The sequence below is a fragment of the Prionailurus viverrinus genome, chromosome F2 (assembly GCF_022837055.1).
Source record: "Prionailurus viverrinus isolate Anna chromosome F2, UM_Priviv_1.0, whole genome shotgun sequence".
Classification (NCBI taxonomy): domain Eukaryota; kingdom Metazoa; phylum Chordata; class Mammalia; order Carnivora; family Felidae; genus Prionailurus; species Prionailurus viverrinus.
In genome coordinates, this window is record NC_062578.1 from 49,613,456 (window position 1) to 49,635,611 (window position 22,156).

The 22,156-nt window shown below is 37.6% G+C and overlaps 1 protein-coding gene across 1 annotated transcript in view; it reads left to right on the forward strand.

Moving 5' to 3' along the window:
- Positions 1–21,533, forward strand: part of LOC125156200 (regulating synaptic membrane exocytosis protein 2-like) — a 184,693-nt gene extending 163,160 nt beyond the window's left edge. The window contains exon 3 of the mRNA XM_047841968.1: positions 21,219–21,533. Coding sequence (XP_047697924.1) covers positions 21,219–21,533 — 315 coding nt within the window. The remainder of the gene's footprint in view (positions 1–21,218) is intronic.
- Positions 21,534–22,156: the final 623 nt, after the last annotated feature.

A 22,156-nucleotide genomic window follows, 5' to 3' on the forward strand; every position in this document is an offset into this window, starting at 1 on the left:
ATGAGATCATGACCTAAGTCAAAACCAAGAGTCAGATGCTTAACCGACTGAGCCAACCAGGTGCCTGCACTGAATTCTGCTTCTGAAACCAATATTGCTCTGTATGTTAACTAAAATATAAATAATAAATTTTAAAAAAGGAAAAAAAAAGTTGGGTTATAATGTGCCTTGGTGTGGGTCTCTTTGAGTTTATCTTACTTGAAGTTTGTTGATTTTCTTGGATGTTTATATTCATGTCTTTCATCAAATTCGGGATGTTTTTAGCCATTATTTCTTCAAAATATTCTCCTTGTTCATTTCTCTCTCCTTCTTCTGGGACATCCAGAATACATGTGTTGGTCCTCTTGATGGTGTCCCAAAGGTCCCTTATGTTTTGTTTACTTTTCTTCGTTCTTTTTGCTTTCTGTTCTTCAGGCTCGATATTTCCAGCATCTTAGAATCACATTTGCTGATTTGTTCCTCTGCCTACCCAAATCTTCCTTTGACTCCTGCTAATGAATTTTTCATATCAGCTATCTGGACTTTTTCAGCTCCAGAATTTCTTCTTGGTTCCTATGTGGATCTTTTTTTTTTTTCTTTACTGATATTTCCATTTTGTTCACACATCATTTTCTTGACTTTCTTCACATTCACCTTTAGTTCCTTGAACATCTTTAAGATTGTTGTTTTAAATCTTTTGTCTATTAGATCTGCCACCAGGTCTTTTTAGGGACTGTTTCTGGTTTTTTTTCCTTTGAATGGACCATATTTCCTGTTTCTCTTTTTGTCTCGGGATTGTGTTATTGTTGTTTGAAATTGGACATTTGAATTTAATAATGTGGTATCTCTGGAAATCAGAGTTTCCCTTTTCCTTGGGGTTTGTTACTTTTTGTTACTGTTTTTATTTTTTAGTTGTTACTGCCTATCTCAGTGCCAAAGTTCAGCCTGAGGTATAAACTTAAAATCTTCTCAGGTCTTTTCTGAGCTTACACCTTTCTCTGGGTACAGTATACTGTATAGTTACTGTCTAATTTTTCCTGAATATGCAGTTTCTTTGGATGTTATAGTCCTAATACCTGGCCCCTAAGAGGGGAGAAAGGGAAAAATGAAGGGAGAAGAAGGAGAAAAAGGGCACCAGCTCTTTAAATCCCTTGGAAGTAACTTCACCCAGAGTGGAAGGTGTTTGCAGCAATATGGGTAGGCATGACAATAATGGCTGCCCTGCTTTTTCTCTGTTCCTTTCTGACCAGACACAGTGAGCTGCGATCAGAGCACAGGTGTGCAATATTTGGAGAATAGGATCCTTTTTTTTAAGTTTTTATTTTAATTCCAGTTAGTTAACATACAGTGTGACATTAGTTTCAGGTGTATGACATCGTGATTCAACAATTCCATACATCACCCAGTGCTTATCACAAGTGCATTCCTTAATCTCCATACTTATTTAACCCATGTCCCCACCCTCCTCCCCTCTGGTAACCATCTGTTTGTTGGCTGTAGTTAAGAGTCTGTTTCTTGGTTTGTCTCTCTCTCTTTTTCCCCCTTTGTTCACTTGTTTTGTTTCTTAAATTCTACATATGAGTGAAATTGTATGGTATTTGTCTTTCTCTGATGGAGTTATTTCACTTTAGCATTGTACTCTCTAGTTCCATCCTTGTCAGCATAAATGGCAAGATTTCATTCTTTTTTATGGCTGAATAATATTCCATTACATATCCATTCATCTATCGATGGACACATGGGCTGCTTTCATAATTTGGCTATTGTAAATAATGGTGCCATAAACATAGGGGTGACTGTATCTCCTTGAATTAGTGTTTTTGTATTTTTTGGGTAAATACCCAGTAATGTGACTGCTGGATTGTGGGGTAATTCTATTTTTAACTTTTTGAGGCACCTCCATACTATTTCCCAGAGTGGCTGCACCAGTTTGCCTTCCCACCAACATGCTTGCGTGTTCCTTTTTCTCGGCATTCTCACCAACACCTGTTGTTTCTTGTGTTGTTGATTTTAGCCATTCTGACAGGTGTGAGGTGATATTGCATGGTAGTTTTGATTCGCATTTCCCTTTTTGCCCATCCTGGCCTCTGCAAGCTGTGTGAAGCTGACGTAGGAACACATGTGTGACGCTGGCCAAAGGGGAAGAGGTGGAGGGTTAGTAGTTGCCACTGTGCTAAAGGCTGAAATTGAAAGTAACTGCAGTTTGCCACCCAACCTTTCTCCGGGAAATTGTAATTAAAAAAATTTTTTTTTACATTTTTATTCATTTTTCAGAGAGAGAGAGAGAGAGAGAGAGAGAGAGAGAGAGAGAGAGAGAGACAGCATGTGAATGGGGGAAAGGCAGAGAGAGAGGGAGACACATAATCTAAAGCAGGCTCCAGGCTCTGAGCTGTCAGCACTGAGCCTGATGTGGGGCTCGAACCTGTGAACTGTGAGATCATGACCTGAGCTGAAATCCAATGCTTAACTGACTGAGCCACCCAGGCGCCCCTGGAAATTGTAATCTTCTTAATCAACTTTCAAGTTTCAAAGTAGTTGTGTTAGATTCTGCCAGTGCAGTTGTTGTCTAGATGGGGAGGCAGATTCATGGTGCTTCCTGGTCTACCTTAAAATTTTTGGAACTACCTTTTTTATTAAGGATTTGATGCTTCTGTGCCTTTTCACTCATTGTTTCCTCTATCTAGAGTCAGCATCTCTATTTTGTCCGTTTATACAGATTCTTCCAAATCCAGCCTAGATATTTCTTACTTCATGAACCCTAACAGTTTTTATCAGTATATCTTCGTACCTTCTGTATGTATGTTTTTATTACTGTCCTTATCAGATTTTACTGTAATTTATTTGTTTAGTTATATGTTTTGCCTGTTGGTTTCCTGAGGCCAGAGATTGTATTTTATTAATTTCTTTATCATAAGTATTTAGTACAATTACTAAGAGATAGGAGATACTTATGTGGTTGACATTCAAATTATTTACGATCAGCAGACCCTGGATGCCAACCAGTCAGAATATCTAACTGGCTAAGAATAAGCAAAGGTTATTACTCTATCCTTGCATATACTGGCTGGTTATTAGTCCTGGGTGCTTAGTCAATGCCTGCAGGCTATGAATGATTAGTGGGCAAGAACATTTTTCCTTTTTTATCTTTTTTTATGTAGTGATTGTGTACAATTATGGCTTTCTTACATGAATTAAAGATATCCTAAATACGATTCCAACTAAGACCAAAACAACCTGAATATGGGTATTCATACTTTTGAATTCTTTTCACCAGTTGATTCCTGTAGAGTTGCTTTGTGCCATAATTTTATCAGTTATGTTGTTTTCAGTATAACTGGGAATGATTAGAAACAGCTATAGATTACTCAGTCTGTAAGTAGTATCTTTTTTTTTTTTAATTTTTTTTCAACGTTTTTTATTTATTTTTGGGACAGAGAGAGACAGAGCATGAACGGGGGAGGGGCAGAGAGAGACAGGGAGACACAGAATCGGAAACAGGCTCCAGGCTCCGAGCCATCAGCCCAGAGCCTGACGCGGGACTCGAACTCACGGACCGCGAGATCGTGACCTGGCTGAAGTCGGACGCTTAACCGACTGCGCCACCCAGGCGCCCCAGTAGTATCTTTTATCTACCACAGTTTATGCCACAATCTGCTGAACACGGCCTCCTGCGATTTGATGAACTCTACAAAGTACAGCATTATCTATAAAGTTTTAATCAAATTGCATTGATGGACTCATCAGCGAACATCTTTTTTGCTACTCACTTGTGAAACAGAATAAGCTTTTTTCTCCTGTATGATTTCCTAGCTTTCACAGTGAGCAATATTAATTTGTAAAAGCTTTCCACAGCCAGTCTTAATTACTGCTTGTAAGTTGCCAATACCCTCAGTTTATTTTCATATAACGTTAATAGCTTTTCTTAGGGTTTGAATGTTTTGCAAATAGATGATGCTGCAAGAGAGATGGGTTCACACTGTGATTTGATGATAATGTCCTAAGAGCAGTCTCTTGGGGTCTCTCTTATAGCAGCGCAGGCTTTCACTGGTTGGGTATATAACTGGGAGTTATGTATCCGAAAGTATTTTCTTGTATATTCTCATACCTCCCTCCTTAACTTTTAACAAATTGCAAGGTATTAAATAGCATTAGCTTATTATTGGATAGCATGTTATGAACAAGCTTTGTAAGGTATGATCTTAGAAATTAAGATATTTTTATTAAGAACAATACCAGTTAAAAATGATAATCTCAATTGTTTCTTACCCTCCGGTTATATTTTTTCAGTATTATTGCAATTAGAATTAGGTTCCTGCTTAATTTTTCAAACTTTGATCAACTAGCACTTTGTTTGGTCATGGATATATAACTGTAGCATCTGTAATATGCTCTGAACACATAAGAAGACTCTTCACATTTAATAAGCAAGTATTGGTGTTAGTTGTTGACACAGCTCCACTTAGATCAATCATCTACAAGTATATTGTATGTATCATGTATATATAACAGGAAGTTCTTCTCAAGCTATTTACCAGTTCTCTATAATGGATACTTTACAGGTGTATTGAGAAACTAAGTTAAGAAAATCACAATTGCATGAAGAATAAGACTGCCAGGTGAATTTGTTCGTCTGTAGTTTCTATTACATTGAGGTGTGATACTAGTGTCTGACTTGAAAATATTCTCTAAAAATTGGCAACTCTAGATTATTGACATGAAGAAACCCCACGTTATGTTTATTTAAAATGTACTCAACTATCAAGATCATTAGCAATATAACTGAACTAGAGTCTCATTTCTGTCTTCTCCTATAAACAATCAGCATCTAGGGGCACCTGGGTGGCTCAGTCGGTTAAGCATCGACTTCAGCTCAGGTCATGATCTCACGGTCTGTGAGTTCGAGCCCCGCGTCAGGCTCTGTGCTGACAGCTCAGAGCCTGGAGCCTGTTTCAGATTCTGTGTCTCCCTCTCTCTCTGACCTTCCCCCCGTTCATGCTGTCTCTCTCTGTCTCAAAAATAAATAAATGTTAAAAAAATAAAAACAAAACAAAACAATCAGCATCTATATTTCTGAATTATTTGTCCTACAGTTGTCTGATACCTCAGATTCTTTTGTTTATTTTATCTTGCAAACATATAGTACTTTGTACTCTAAGGAAGTATTTGATTTAGTCAGTTGGCACTTCTCCATGAAGTTTAACTTTTGTCGAGGGTTTTTGAAAAATAATCTTTACCAACCTAAGGAAATGCCCTTTTATTTCTACTTCTCTTACCAAGTTAAAGAAATATACCTGTATTCTTAATTTTCTAAGAATTACTTTAAAGCATAAAATGGTGTTGTATTTTGTCAAATGCTTTTCTTTATTTATTGAGGTAATCATATGATTTTTCTTCTTTAGTCTGTTATATTCCATTGTATAACTAAATTTTCTGATGTTGTACCATCCTTACATTCCTGGGGTTAAATGGTGGTTGATTGTGATAGGACACATATTCTAGTTGTTTCGGATTTTGTTATTTACGTTTTATGTTTTGACTCCCTCCCCATATAGATGAGTAGAATTGGCCTGTGCTTATCTTATGTCAAAATTACATTTGCCTCATGAAATGAGATATATGGCTTTCATCCTTTTGTTTTTAAATTTAATTTTATGGGATAATTTATAGAGGATATGATTTAATGGCCTTTAAAGGTTTGGAAGGATTCACCTGTAAATTTGTAGCAATTGTTATGAGTACTCCACTCAGTTCTGCTCACCCCCATGACACCTGCAAATGGTTCTGGAACATACCAATAGCTTCCTGCGTCTCTCTTCCTGAGGGCATTTTAGGGCCAATGAAGTAGGTTTAACCCGAAAGAGAGGGGCAGAAGTGCCAACGAGCTAATAGATAAATTCCCTACCTCCTTGCCTCTTCATATGATTCTGAGGGTTCCCTCAAGCCCAAGCTTCATTTGCCTTCAGAAATAACCTACTCTTTGTTTATTGGCTTTTCTCTTTTACATATTTTACGTTCCCACACTTTTGCTGTACTTTTTGGGATTATGTCTCAAATACACTACTTTGCATTCAAATCTTTGGGTCAGGATTGTGGAGAAACCCAAGAAAGATAAAAACCATCTGGGCCTGGGATTTTTTTTTTAATAGAAGAGGTATTTTTTTTTAATTAAAAATTTTTTTAACATTTATTCATTTTTGAAAGACACAGAGAGAGACAGAGTGCGAATGGGAAGGGGCAGAGAGAGAGGGAGACACAGTATCCGAAGCAGGCTCCAGGCTCCGAGCTGTCAGCACGGAGCCCAATGCGGGGCTTGAACTCACAGACTGCAAGATCACGACCTGAGCCGAAGTCGGCCACCCAACCGACTGAGCCACCCAGGTGCCCCTAGAAGAGGTATTTTTAAGAATTTGTTAAATTGTGATATAATTCACATAACATCAGATTCATTGTTTTAAAGTATACAACTTAGTCTATTCACAATGTTGCACAACAATCATCAATAGCAAATTCTAGAACATTTCCATCACCCTGAAAAGAATCCCTATAGACCTTAGCAGTCAGTCCTATCTCCCTACACACTCAGACAACATCTAATCTACTTTCTTCTCCCTGGATTTGCCTATTCTAGACATTTCATATACACGGAATTACATAATATGTAGCCTCTGTGTCTGGCTTCTTTCACTTAGCATAATGCTATAACGTTTCATTTGTATTGTAGCAAGAATTAGTAGCTCATTTCTCTTTATGGCTGAATAATATTTTACTGTGTGGATATACCACATGTTCATTTGCTCACCAAGTGAAGGACATTTGGGTTGTTTATACTTCTTGGCTATTATGAGTAATGCTTTTAGGAACACACATTTATGAGTTGTTCTGTGAATATATGCTTTCAATTATCTTGGGTATTACCTGGTACAGGAATTGCTGGGTCATGTGAGAATTCTGTTTACGTTTTTGAAGAATTGCCAAACTATTCCACAGTGACTGCTCCATTTTAAGTTCCTGCCATCGCTGTACAAGGGCTACATTTCCCACATCTTTGCCAACGCTTCTTATTTTCCTTAAAAAAAAAAATTATATCCATTCCAGCAGGTATGAAGTTGACTTGGGTTCATTGGCTGTCCCCACAGTCCACCACGGCTATGCCTAGAGTCAGATGTGAGTCAGAGAGATTTGACACTGGATACCCACATCACCTTCTCCATGAGCCTTAAAATGGACTTCATGTGACAAATTTAGTGTCCTTTGTTCATTAGAGACTGGGGTTTGAATTCTGACTGCATTGCTTCTCTGGTGGAAGACATTTGCCTATGTGACTTAAACTCTTTCTGTCTTCAGTTTCTGCCTCCATGAACTGAGGGCAATCCGTGCCTATTAGATGAGACAACAGATATACAAGAATGAGAGGAGTGCCTGGAACATGGGGAGAACTCAAAAGATGCCACTTATCTTTGTTATTCTCGTTGTTAGTAGCAGGAGTGGTGTTGTGATGTAACAGTGGCTGGGGCGGTGGTGTTATTAGAAGTACCAGGGTTTGGGCTACAAACCAGAGCCTTGCTTTGCGAAGTGTGGTCTGAAGACCAGCAGAAGCAGCAGCATCACCTGGGAGATTGTTCAAGATGCAGAATCCCTATCTCTCTGCCGCCGAGATCCGAAACTCAGAATCTGCATTTTAACAAGATCCCTTGGTGATTCGAATGCACGGTACAGTTTGAGAAGCACTGGTTTAGTATACCATTTTGCTGCTCCCAACTTATCCGGCTCATTATAGCTGGCAGGTTCCACAATTTTGTTCTTAATTTGTTTTAACAGGGTTTTTTTGAGGTGTAATTGTTATACAAAACGTGCACATCTTTCAACAATTTTATGGCATTGAGCAAATGCATTCACTTGTGCAAATATCACCATAGTCAAGTGTGACAAACAGGTGGAATCTGGAAAGTTCTCTCTCTTCTTCTTAATATTTATTTATTTTTGAGAGAGAAAGAGAGAGCATGAGCAGTAGAGGGGCAGACAGAGAGGGGGACAGAAGATCTGAAGTGGGCTCTGTGCTGACAGCAGAGAGCCCAATGTGGGGCTTGAACTCACAAACCGTGAGGTTGTGACCTGAGCCTAAGTTGGACACTTGGCTGACTGAGCCACCCGGGTGCCCCAAGAATCTGGAAAGTTCTTAAATGTTATTTTATTTTTTTCTTAAAGACAATTTCATGAAAGCCCATGTATTTGGATTGTAGAAATTTGCCAAGCAAACAGATTTTAAAGTAATATGTAAAGTAGTATAAATATAAAATATTAATTCACTGTCATTCCTTGAACATGTCCTGGTATTTTCTAGGCACTTGGGATGCAGCAGTGAACTAAAACAGACAAACAGGGGCATCTGTGTGGCTAAGTTGGTTAAGCGTCCAACTTCAGCTCAGGTCATGATCTCATAGTGAGTTTGAGGCCCTCATCATACTCTCTGCTGTCAGCACAAAGCCCACCTCAGATCCTCTGTCTCCCTCTCTCTCTGCCCTTCCCCCACTGGTTCTCTCTCTCTCTCTCTCTCTCTCTCTCTCTCTCTCTCTCTCTCAAAAATAAATAGACATTTAAAAAATACAATAGAAAAACTTCTCTTACTTTTCTAGAGATTATATTCTAATTAGGAGATGCACACAACATAAGTAGTAGAGATTAAGAAGGTGTAAATACACTGGAAAAAAAATAAAATCTAGATACTTCTGGGTGGTGTTGGCAATTTAATTTGGATGGCCTTAAAAGTGACAGTTGAGCAATGGCTTGAAAGAGACGAGGGAGTCAGTGTTGCAGATATTTAGGGGAAAAGCAGGCCAGATTGAGGTAACAGTGAATACAAAAGTCCTATGGTAGAGGCGTGCTTGACATGTTGGAAAATAACAAGGAAGTCAGCGTGGCTGGAGCAGAGCAAGTAGGTGGGAGCAGGGAGAGACAGAATTAGAGAGGGAGACTGCAGAGGACCTTTCGGATCATTGTAAGGGCATCGACACTTATCCTGAGTAAAATGGGGAGTATTAAAATGTTCTGACTCAAAATGTGACACGGCGTGTTACATTATAAAATACGTTGAAGGGTTTATTTGGCTGTTTAGTTGAGATAGATTAATGGGAAAAGTGAGACCAGGGTGGAACCTGGGAGACCAGTTATGAGATTATTACAGTAATTTAGGCAGGTGATGGCGGTGACTTAGACCAGGTTGGTTGTGGTGGAGGTGGTGGGTTGTCATCTTTGTAGGTACATTTTAAAGTAGAACCAAGAAGATTTCCTGGTGGAATCTATGTGGGATATGGGAGAAAAAGATTATTCCACAATTTTGGGCCTGAAGCAAACTGGGAGGGTTGAGAGTCACCATTAACTGCTGTGAGTAAGACTGTGGAAGGAGCAGTTTTGGGGTGAAGTTCTAGAATTCAGTCTGGGCATGTTAAAATTGAGATGAGTCAAAATACAAATGCACTGAATCTTAGATATAAGGCTGTGCTTTTACTGTTGTGCTGTGATAGTGTTGTGAATATCAGTACACTAGAATTGTGAAGTCTTAGAATAGTAAATCTTCCTTGGATAGGTCAAGCTGGACTTGCCTTATATTGAACTCTGCTTCAAAGTAGGTTACATGACTCTGTGATCAGTGATGTCACTGCCTTTTAGGACTTACAGGAGCAAGAAATACAGTTTGCAAAAGGAAGTCCAGATAGTAGTCTATGGCTTCTGGAAGTTTACTTACAGGAAACTGTGGAAGATCCCAAATAGTTTTGTCCCTTAACTTGAAAGTTTTAAAGAATTACTAGCAAGAATCTGAGAAACAGGTAAGTGAAGCTTTATGCTTGGAACTTTTTGTTCTCTGAATTACTACCTCTTCCTTAAACATTTCTCCCTCCCAAGAGTGTTTCAGTGATTTCCATATCACCATGTTTCTTTATTATTATGTTAGTATTGCATCTAATTTTATTCTCCCAATTCCCCTCAATTTGAATGAAGCACCATCATCGTTACCTTCTGTTAAACTTTGTATAATTATGTTCTGGCCTCCTTCCTTTTATGAGATGTCCTCTTCAGAAATTGTCCTGTTCTGTTTTCCATTTTATTTTTCTTAAAAAAATATTTTAAGTCTATTTATTTACTCTGAGACAGAGAGAGAGACAGAGAGAGACAGAGAGAGAGAGAGAGAGAATGCAAGCAGGGGAGGGGCAAGAGAGAGGGAGAGAATCCCAAGCAGGCTGTGCAATGTCAGCAGAGAGCCTGATGCAGGGCTCAATCTCTTGAACCATGAGATCCTGACCTGAGGCGTATGCTTAACCTGCTGAGCCACCTCGGTGCCCCTCTGTTTTCCATTTTAAATGAAACTTTCTATGTGAATATGCTTTCTATTTAAGAAAATTTAAACTTGCTTCCACCCATTTTTAAATCATAATTTAAATTTAAATTTATTGAAATGATTTTATAATTCTGTAATTTTTACATCATAACTTTCAAGTTCTTCTAAATGATGGAAAAGAAAACTGTCAGCTGGTAGGACGTTTGTATTTGAATCTGAATTAGTATGCAGTGGAAAAAAATTAATAATTATATCATGTTTTGTAATATACTCTTTTTAAATTTTGTTAAATTGTTAAATTTTATTTAAAAACTCACTTTTTAATTTGTTAAATTTCCTGTATTTTTAACTGAGATTTAATTTATTTTTAGGGAAAAGGTATAACAACGTAGTACAAATATCCAAAGAATCCAGTGGGTTCAGCTTGAGTAAAGTGCTATAGCACAGACTAGTGGGAAAACTTAATAATTGCAGAAATTATTATTATTATTTCTTTAAGCTTGCTCAGTTGTAAGACTTGTCCTAAAAAAATTACTTAGAGAAATTTAAGCTTGAAATGCAGTTATGAATTAAAATGAGATTTGAAATTCAAATAAATATTTATTATGAAGTAACAATGGCCTATTCTGATATAATCACTATACTATTAAAAGCTTCTTTTTTTTAATTTTTTTTTCAACGTTTATTTATTTTTGGGACAGAGAGAGACAGAGCATGAATGGGGGAGGGCCAGAGAGAGAGAGAGACACAGAATCGGAAACAGGCTCCAGGCTCTGAGCCATCAGCCCAGAGCCCGACGCGGGGCTCAAACTCCCGGACCGGGAGATCGTGACCTGGCTGAAGTCGGGCGCCTAACCAACTGCACCACCCAGGCGCCCCAAAAAGCTTCTTAATGATTACTTTGGAAACCACTTCTCTAGTTTTTTGATAACATTGAATTTAAAACAGGGTTTGTAAAATAAATCATATGATTTGATGAAAAGAAAAGTAAAAATAACACTTCAAAATACGTACAGCTAATTGGTTACCTTTGATATGATTGTCTGACTCCTGTACTCACACCCCTCCATAAAAAACCCTGAAAATAAGCTATCCTGTATTAAAAAAAATTATGAAAATTCAGTAATTGATTCTCATTTATCTCATATATTTATGTTAAATACATATTTACTTTCGTGATTATAAATATCAGATTAAAAATATTTTTACTAGTCCAATTAACCTTAGTTGGTTACTAGTCTGACATTCCTTCCTATGCATTCCCATCCCTCCTCCTGCTTTTTTCCCCCTGCTTTTCTATTTTGAAATATTTCAAGGGGAACCTGGGTGGCTCAGTAGGGTAAGCGTCTGACTCTTGATTTCGGTTCAGGTCATCTTCTAATGGTTTGTGAGTTCGAGCCCCTCATCCAGCTCTGTGTTGAGGATGCGGAGCCTGCTTGGGATTCATTCTCTCTCCCTCCCTCTCTCTCTCTCTGCCCCTCCCCAGCTCGCTCGCTCTCTCTCTCTCTCTCTCTCTCTCTCTCAATAAATAACTAAACTTTAAAAAAAGAAATATTTCAAAACTGTCAAGAAGTTTAGAGAATAATACCAACCTTATACAAATCTTAGGATTTTGCCATATTTGTTTTATATTTTTCTTGTTTTTAGAGCTAGAGCAATTGTCTGAATACTTATGATTCCACCCGTGTTTTTATTTGTACGGTTTAACTTGATACACATATGCTGCTAATCTATAGGGTGTGTGATTTTGCAAGGTTTTTAATGTTATAGTATGGATCATACTGTATATATTTTTCTGAAGCTCGTTTTATCTAGCTCTATATTCAGAGTTATCTCAACATTTAGATTCATCAAAACCCAGCTCATTCATTTTGACTCCTGAATAGAATTCTTCTGCATGAATGTGCTACACTTTATCCTTTGTCATGTTGGTTTAGGTGATCTAGGTACATACCTGTTCATGTCTTCTTGTGCATGCTTGAAAATTTCTCTGGGGTAGATATAAGATTTCTGGGTCATAAAGTATATAGGTCGCCATTTTCTGTTTCACTAGATATGGCAGAATGGCTTCCCCAACTGGTTGAAATAATTTAGATCTTGAGAGAAACGTTTCTGAGTATTGGTTCCTCTACTTTCTCTCCAGTGTTTGGTATTGTCAGACTTCTAAATGTTGCCCAACTGATGGAAGTGAAATAGTAGCTCGTTGTTGTCAGTTTGCATTTTCTGACTGATGAGGTTAAGCACCTTTTTATTTCTTTATTGTTGACTTGGATTTCTCTGTGGAATTGCATATTCACTCCCTGACCTATTATTCTATTGTGATGTTTGTCTCTTTCTTACTGAATATGGAAACTCTCCCTATTTTCTGAATGCATACCCTTTGCTAACTGCATACCTTGCAATAAAACCTCTTCCAGATTGTGGTTTCTCTTTTTACTTTATCTTATTATTTTACTATTCAAAAGTAAACATTTCAATCCAGTAGAATTTGTCTTTTTTAATTTTAAATTTTTAGTTAACTTCCATCATCTCGTATAGATACAATAAAAAGAAGAGAAAAAAATTTCTCCTTGTGTTGAGAACTCTCAGAACCTATTCTTTCAATAACTTTACTCTATATCGTATACCAGTGTTGATTGTCGTACTAACATTGTACATTACATCCCTAGTACTTAGCTTATAACTGGAAGTTAGTACCTTTTGACCACCTGCCTCCATCCAGACTGCCCCTGGTAACCACAACTCTGGTCTCTTTTCTATGAGTTTAATCTCTTTTCTCTTAATTTAATTTATTTCTGTGTGAATTTGAAGCTAAAACTCTCGGTGCAGAGACAAAAATCTTTATGTAACAGTTATGTTTATTTTAACAGAAAGATGTTAAAAGTTAAGATTAATATTAGGGCATAAAACACACTACTTTAATATGTAGAGAGAAAAATAGAGTTTAGGTAAAGTAGAGGGAAGGAATAAAGGTTTAAGTTTAGGCAGGATTGTCAAGCTCACTATAATTTTTAATTCTCTAATTTCTCTGAGGCTTTAAGTGTGAGTTAAACTGTGTTTTCTTTTTTTCTCAGTTGGGTGTTTTGTTTGAATAAATAGTGCAGATATCTAAAATTTGAGTAATATTGACTGCATGGTGATATAATCATTGTATTTTGAACTTAACTGTCTTTCATTTTCACTATCATTTCCTATCTTTCAATTAATATTTGGCATCTCAAATTGCCAAAACCTGAGGTGGGCCCCTCATATTATGGGTATTGTAAAGCTGTTGAAATTGCTACTCAATTATCTGATTGTCATAGTTTTCTAACTTACTTGGTTACTTCTTGTGAGGTCGTGGAAATATGTACTCATATGATCTAACCACCTCAGTTCTATAATTCAATAGGTTGAAACCACTTTTAGGTTCATTTGATAACTCTTTTTGGAGAACACTCAAAAAGCGAATGAGTCTCTTAATACTTATGATAACTGCTCTCAGTTTTTTTTTTTCAAAGGAACTACCTTATAGACAGTAGACCCCTTGCCATCCCCCCCCCCCGCCACCCCCCCACCCCCACCAACAATTGCACAGATTGTTCTTTTTGACTCTCTAAACTGGCTCTGTTCTCTAGTTTCTGATGTTTGCCTCAGGCCCTCCTACCTTGATGTTCGGTGCTATTTTTTTAGATTACTGACTTCAGTTAATTTTGCTGTAAAACTCAGCACTTTTAAAATGATTCACGTAACATCAACTCTGGGTAGTATAGGCTATTGTCACATTCCCTGGGGACCACCTTGCCAGGGCTAGGTTCCTTTTCTATCTCTTCCAGCCTCCCTTCCCACAACTCCTGCCCAGAACAGAGGAAATTAGCTATTTTATCAGAAACGTGAAGTTCCTAGGACTTCTCTCTTTGCATGTGGATCTAGCCCACACTTTGTACTTAGGCAATTATTAATCTCTGAACATAGCTGACAATGTTCACATCATGGTATAATAGGTATATTATATTTGAAGTGCCTCCCACTTTGGATTCTTTTCATCAGTAAGCCAGCTTCTTTTTTCTTTTTTGCCCTTGAGGCAATGGCTGGGTGAAGAGAAGTTACAAAATGGGAAGCCTGGACCTTGTTACTTCAAGCCTGAAGGCAGTTGGGGACAGTGGTAGGTATGCAGAAAAGGGACGTCAAGGAAAAGCCAGCCCCTTTTAACCGTGTGCATTGTGGGGAAGGAGACAGAAGACAGAGGTGAGGCCGCTAGATGACAGAGGTATGTTCTAATCTCTTCCTTCCAGGCGTTGCCCCAGGAGGAGGATGCCTGTTGGTTAAATGAAGGGCAGCTTTATACCCTTCTTAACATCTGAGGTTCTTGGAAGAGGTCACTTTTCAGGATTCTAGTACCACCTGGGGCATAACTACTTCCGAGCGAATTCAGCAGTGCATCATGGTTAAGAAAGGGCCAGCATTAGCTTTCCAGAGCTTTCCTTAGTTCCAGTGTGGCATGGAGGACACAAAAATAGCTGCCTGTCCCTGTCATGACACTCCCCCCGTTCTGAAGACTGGGGGATAAGGGATGAGATGACATTGCAGAAGAGGCTGCAGGACAGAGAGCTTGAGCCACGGCCGGATGGAGGATTCTTTGGGGGACTGAGAGGGGTCAGCAGTGCCTTGGGAGCTGAGGTGAGATCACGTCAGTAGTGGAGCCCAATCCTGTCTAAATTGAAAAGCGCCAGACTATGAATTAGATGAGCTGCAGATTTCAGCAAGAGAAGCCCCATGGAACACCTAGACACTTCCTTGGAAAACAGCAGGAAAAGGGGTAGAAGTATCAGAAATAGAGAATGTATCCAAAGGAGCTATTTAATAGACTAAAATTACAGGGGTGGTTTCTTAAAAAAAAATTAGCTAGTATGCTGTTGAGGAAAACCAGACCAAAAGTAAAGAAATAAGCTGTGTTTCTTTGCAAGTGATTTTTCAAAGCTACAACAATTGGTAACAGAGAAGAATTTGCAACAACTAAGATTTGGAGATGTTTCAGGTTAAAGTTTCTTCTGTCCTGCTGCTATCTGCTGAGAGACTAATGGAAGACACCATACAGTTTTTTCACTTCAGCCTGCAAGTGTGGTTGTAGCTGGAGAGGCCGTGCTTGTAGTTCATGGGGAATTTGGGAAAGCCTTGCTGTTTGTCTTGGGGTATCAGATGAAGCAAAGTTGCTGATTTTTGTTTTGCAATCCAGAAACCTATTCTATAGAGACTACAGTGATCTCCTAATTGCTTAAGGAACATATTTGAAAACTCAACCCCTCTAGGATACGGGCCAGTCCTTCAGCTTTCCAAATCTGTCATGACAGTGCTGGGGCCGGAGCTTGTCGGCTGTAGGCACAAATTCCATTGAATTCTATCTTTTGAGACACAGAGACATCATGGGTCTGGTGATGGGAACACTTCAGGGTAACGCGGATTGAGCCTCTCTGGATTTCCAGATCTCTTGCGGATCTTTTCTGAATTCTTGTTGTTTTTTCAAATACAGCCTGAGCCAGGGGAGAAGAAGGCATCGAGGGATCTATGGTGCGAATGCATTCCTTTTGTAGCATTTGCCACAATTGTAATCGAAACACTATTTGCGCAATTATTTGTTCTGCCTATTGTCTCCCCCACGACACTTCAAATTTGTTTTGCTTATTGTCTCCCCCACGACACCGCAAAGTCTGTCTGTTGAAATGTATTTACCAGCTCTTAGCATAGTGTCTGGCATATAGTAGGCATTTAGTGAATATTGTACGAATGAGTAAATTATTGATGAATTAGTGTTAATAGTTATTTGCCCGTCTATAAGTAAATTGGAATTTTATGGTCTGAATTAATTTCTATGATAAAGTACAGCTTCATCCAAGTTTATTTACTAATACTGAATGTAGTATTAATCTTTTAGTATAATATAGTAGGAATATATCTTTTAGTAGAATATAGTAGGAACATAGTAGAATATACTGAATATTGAATGTAGTATACTAATATTGAATGTAGTATTAATCTTTTAGTAGAATAGAGTAGGAACATTGTATTCAGCAGTGTGCTGATAAATGTTAACCACTGGTTTTCTGTGAGAAAAAGCCTTGGTTTGTGGCATTTTCCAATTTCTGTTGTCTAAATACACCTACCAGGGCTGATTTCAAGCTAACCCACATGACTTTGTTGAGTGTGCAGTTGGGAAGAAATGTGCACAACTGGTCCTTATGACTCAGTGAAAGCTGGCTCTAGAACACCACTGAAGTGCTTTCACACGCGAGTTTAGTAATGCATTGTTTATTTATTTATTTATTTATTTATTTATTTAATATAATTTATTGTCAAATTGGTTTCCATACAACACCGAGTGCTCATCCCAACAAGTGCCCTCCTCAATGCCCATCACCCACTTTCCCCTCTCCCCCAGCCCCCATCAACCCTCAGTTTGTTTTCAGTATCCAAGAGTCCCTTATGGTTTGCCTCCCTCCCTCTCTGTAACTTTTTTTCCCCCTCCCCCCCCCCCCCATGGTCTTGTTTTTCACATACAGAGGCTACGTTGGTGATACACATTCACTACAGCATGTAGCTTAAAACGATTTTCAGTTAAGGTAATGCTATCGACCGTAAAGGATAAACTCCAAAAGTTTCTGTAGCTTAATATTATTGAGGTCTGTTTCTTATCTGTGTGAAATCCACATTGCTATGGCTGGTCAGCAGACGGCTCTCTTCCAATTGCTCATTCAGGTTCCTGGGCTCCCTTTTTTGTGGCTCCTTTATCCCCGAGGGTCTTGAATGGGGAGCATGATGGGGGTATATGAGAGTTTCTTAATGGTCAGGGGAATGGCATACATCATTATACTTGTAATCAAATGCCCAGAACATAGTCATATGGCCAGGTCCATCCATAGCTATAAGGGAGAGTGAGAAATGCATCATTCTAAGGGAAAAAAGAAATAAATTTAATAGCCAGAATCTTTTGTTTTTCTAGTCATGTGATAGATTAAGCTGATCAATTTATATTCTTCTCTTACTAATGCACACATTTGTAATCAGGCTGGCAGTGATTAGAAATGGAGTCTAGTAAATTCTTTTCTCTGTTCAGAGTTAGCCGGATCTTAAGAGCTTGGTCTGTAGTCTAACCAATAATCCTTCCTTTCCCTGAATTACTGTATTCTTTATTATCCCTATTTAGAGAGAAGTTATAGGGATTTGCAGAGCTTTAAAATTATTATATGCACTTGATATAATTTTGTTTTTGTTTTCTTTGTGTATTTGGCTTAGCTATTGAATTTATTATTTTTACAATTTTATTTTCTTTTTTAAATTAAAAAAATTATTTTAGAGAGAGAGAGAGAGAGAGAGAGCATGAATGAGGGAGAGGGGCAGAGGGAGAGAGAGAATCTTAAGCAGGCTGCATGCTCCGTGTGGAGCCAAATGCAGAGCTCAGTCCCATGACCCTGCGATCATGATCTGAGCTGAAATCAAGAGTTGGTCACTCAACCGACTGAGCCACCCAGAAGCCCCTATTTTTATAATTTTAAAGACATATTTAATTTTTCTTAATTTTTTTTCTCCCTTTCAAACCTACTAAGGATATTTGTGAAGTGGAACTTATGATGATAAGTGGCAAATTTGGGTCATTAGAGAGCATTCCTTCTCTTAATATTGCTATATTACTTTGAAAATTTTGGGATATTTACAAACGAAGGTAATAATGCCTTATAATTTTGAATTCGATATGTCTTTGTATTCTCAGGGCTTCGGTGTGTTTGATATTTGCGAAGATCAGCAAAACTAATAGGCCCCAACCATGACTATTTCCAAGCGTACATATTACTGAGATATTTTTTAACAGCCTTCATCATATGATACACTTGCTGATTAACCTAACTGCTTAAAGGGTTGCATTAACAAAACTCTGTAATTTTATTCCCGAATTAGTTTAATTGTGTTTCATAGATACATAACTCACCTCTAATAGACATTAATAGTTTCATAACCGGTTCGTTGCAAGTCACATATGCATCTGCGTATGCGTTTGTGAGATGGAGTCCCATATGCTCAGTGTATAAGTTAAGTTGCTCTGTGCGTGAGGGGCTTCAAGTGAAAGTGTCAGCCTCTGTACTACTTCCAGTGAGTGGATTTGTTTAGTGAACTTTTAAGATGAATAAACTATTAATCCAAGAATGAGAGGAGATAGCAAAAGAAGAGAAGAAAGTGAATCGGGTATTAGGATATGAGACTACTAAGAGCTGGCAGTTTAGGAGGGGACAGAGTGTCTAGTCAGGAAAGGAGCAGGCAGCGTGGGTATCCCAGAGAGTGTAGGGAGAATGTTAGCCCAGTGAGTCTTTAACAGGAATCCAACATCATCCTTCGTGCCTCCTGCTCATTTATCTCATATTAGTGTCTGCTGGGTGTTAACAGATGAGGAAAACGAGGCCCACAGTTCTTCCTAGTCTTTTTCTAATTTGGGACTACACAGAAATGTTGCTGTCACCATTTGGATGCTGAATAGTTCACACTGAGGTAAATTGGGAAGGCGGCTCATGACCTTCCATAGTCACTGGGGAGCACACCTGTAACCCGTTCCTCGTATCAAGCTGGGAATCTCTGCCTCAACCAATGGTTCTCTAACTTTATCAGGCATCAGAATCACCTGTAGGATTTGACCAAAAAAAAAAAAAAAAATCACAGATTTCTGGGTCCTGTCCCATAATTCCTGTCTGGAATGGGGCCTGGTGATCCTGATGCTGTTGTGTGTCCCAGAGGATAGTCTTCGAGAATCTCTGTTCCAGAAGAACTTAAGTAACCTACTTGTGACAAATAATGAAGCAGGTTGTTTCCGCAGATGATTGTGATTGGATAGTTGTCTGACTCACGAACTCTGTTTTATTGTCAGTTAGCAGGCACAAAGGATTAATCCTCAATATTCTGACTTATTCCAGATGAATTCATATTGTGAAATCAGGTGGCTTCTATTATCACTATAATATGAATAGTTATTTATTTAAAATAAAACGAAAGTTGAGATTCAAACTTTATTTGAACATCATTTTGTGGTTCTATTATTTAGTTTGCCTTTCACTTTTAAGAGAGAGCTGCAATACTGACTTTTGTCACAAGGTGGCATCAAAAGCCTGAAGAATTTGGTTGAAATTTGATTTCTGAGAGATATATTTCATGAACATTCAAAACAAATTTGTACTATGAGGTAGTTTTTTTTAAAATTTTGAGTGATATTTTGTTATTTTCATTTCAAAAATGCTTTCTTATTATAAAAATAAAATAGGCACACATATATGTTGACATTATTGATGACTAATCCCTTTGGAAATCAGTGAAACATATATTTTAGTGTAATAATATCAGATATCTTACTATCTTTCCCCGAGAAAGATTTCAAAAAAATTCAAGTTAGCAAGCAATTAGAAGGTCTTACTGTCCTGTGCTTGATAGTGTCTCTTTATGCAAATAGAAGATATAAACCCTGTCCCCAATGAGCTTTGAATTTAATTGGGGAAAAAAGAAATGTATATACAGTTCAAAGAGATAACAAAATAATAAAAAATGATTATGATTAAGTACAATGCATGATATGGATTATACAAGCAATATGAACAAGAATAAGGGCAATTAAAAATTGTAAATGGCATTTTACAGAAACATCCTTATATCAGTTGAAAACACCATAATGAATCTTCTTTTTACTGCAATGATCTATCTATTACTATTATAAGTTATTTAAAATATGAAGAGGTGTTTAGTAATCTTGAGAGCTGTGTAAGATTCAGTTTTGACATAAACATCAGAAAATACTCACTTGAAATATGAACTCACCTTTTATTTCATGAATATATAATTTTATTTTTTTCTGATTAATAGAAAAAGATTTCTTAGAAGAGGGTGAAGATTTTCTGGTCACACAAATACCAGCTGTAATATTCTTAGATTTCTAGAGTCTGAAAAACCTATCTATGTAGATATCTATAGCTACACTTGATCTTGAAAAAATTCAAGTGTAGGAGGGTGGTTACCTGGGGATGGAGAGAGGGAGAAAGGGATTTGCTGTTTAATAGACTGAGTTTTGCAAGATGAACAAGTTTTGAAGATATATTTCACAACTATGTGAATATACTTAGCACTACTGAACTAAGCACTTAAAAATGGTTACAGTGGTAAATTTTTCTTATAATAAGAATAAAAACAAGTGTCCTTCTATAAATTGGGCAACTAATAGGTTTTTATTGAAGATCAACAATGTTCCTAGCTTTATGTTAGCGATTAGGAGCTACTTCAAAGAAATAAATGCCCCTTTAAGAAGCTTATAATATAGTTAATTGATGATAGATTAGCCTCATTCCCGGTAGGTAGGTGATCTACTGGAAGTCTAACATCTACCAAGCATTGGGCTAGACATTTTGTATAAATTATTTCCAACCTTCAGTTCTCAAAACAATATAGGAAAACAAGCATTATCATCCCTATTTCTCTATTGTATCATTAAGGAAGCTAAGTTTTATAGATACGAAGGTTTATTGCCTTGTTCAAGGTTGCAAAGTTTCTAATCTTGGAGTTGGTATTTAAACCCAAGTCTGTCTAGCCTCAAAATCCATTTTCCCTATGCTATACTGTGCTCCTCATTTAAATAAAAAGTAATTGAAAAGACTACAGATAAACAACTAGTAATTTGGTGCTCTCGTTTCGTATTTCTGCTGTCAGTTAGCATTGTTTCATTATAATTACTCGGACAAAATTAAAAGAAAGGGTATGTGATAGAATTAATATTAGCATTTAGTCTGGATTACATTTTAACCTGAGAAAGGATAACCATGTAATTTTTTGTTGGTTTGAACTGTCTTTTTATTTGTGTTTTAACTTTTGGAAACACTAATCTTTTTCCCTGTGTATTCGTGTGCAGGTTATGTGGGTATGTAATTTGTGCCGAAAACAACAAGAAATCCTCACTAAATCAGGAGCGTGGTTTTATAACAGTGGATCTAACACACCACAGCAACCTGATCAAAAGGTTCTCCGAGGACTGCGGAACGAGGAGGCGCCTCAGGAGAAGAAGGCAAAACTGCATGAGCAGGCCCAGTTCCAAGGACCCTCAGGTGACTTATCTGTACCTGCAGTGGAGAAAAGTCGATCTCATGGGCTCACAAGACAGGATTCTATTAAAAATGGGTCAGGAGTGAAGCACCAAATTGCCAGTGACATAGCTTCAGACAGGTAAACATTTTGTTTAATCTTTAGGTAAACATTATTTTTAATCTTCATTCCAAACAGAAATACAAATACATTGAAATGTTTAGGCAACGAGTTATCTAAATGTCATGTAAATGTCCATGTGTTTTATATAAATGCTGAAAGCGATGTTTAGGACTTGAGCTATTAGAGGTTTGAACAATGTTAGGTTTAATGAGGGAGCGTTAGGTTATCTGATTTTCCAGAATGAAGAAATGAAGTAAAACAGACTAGATAGAAGGTTATTGGCATAGGAAGGGCAGACTGGGATAAGAGCAGTGGGAATGAAGAAGAGACAGTTTTAAGACATTTTAGAGAGGTAGGATGGAACAGACTAACCACAAGTGGGAGGTAAGAGAATGGGGAAAATTACTGATGTCTTTAGAACTTCTACGTTAGGCTGAAGGTGGAGGTAGTTTCCCAAGGAGGCAAATAGACAAAAGGGTTTCATGAGTTTTCTGTATCTGTGGGCTACTTGGGATCAATTCTGTTGGCTTCTTCATGTTCAAAATATGAGACTTTATAGATAGTATTTATGGTTCTATATTTCCTACCTTTGAAAGGGGAGAATGAAAAAATTTCATGGGAAGATTATTTTTCTATACCGTATTC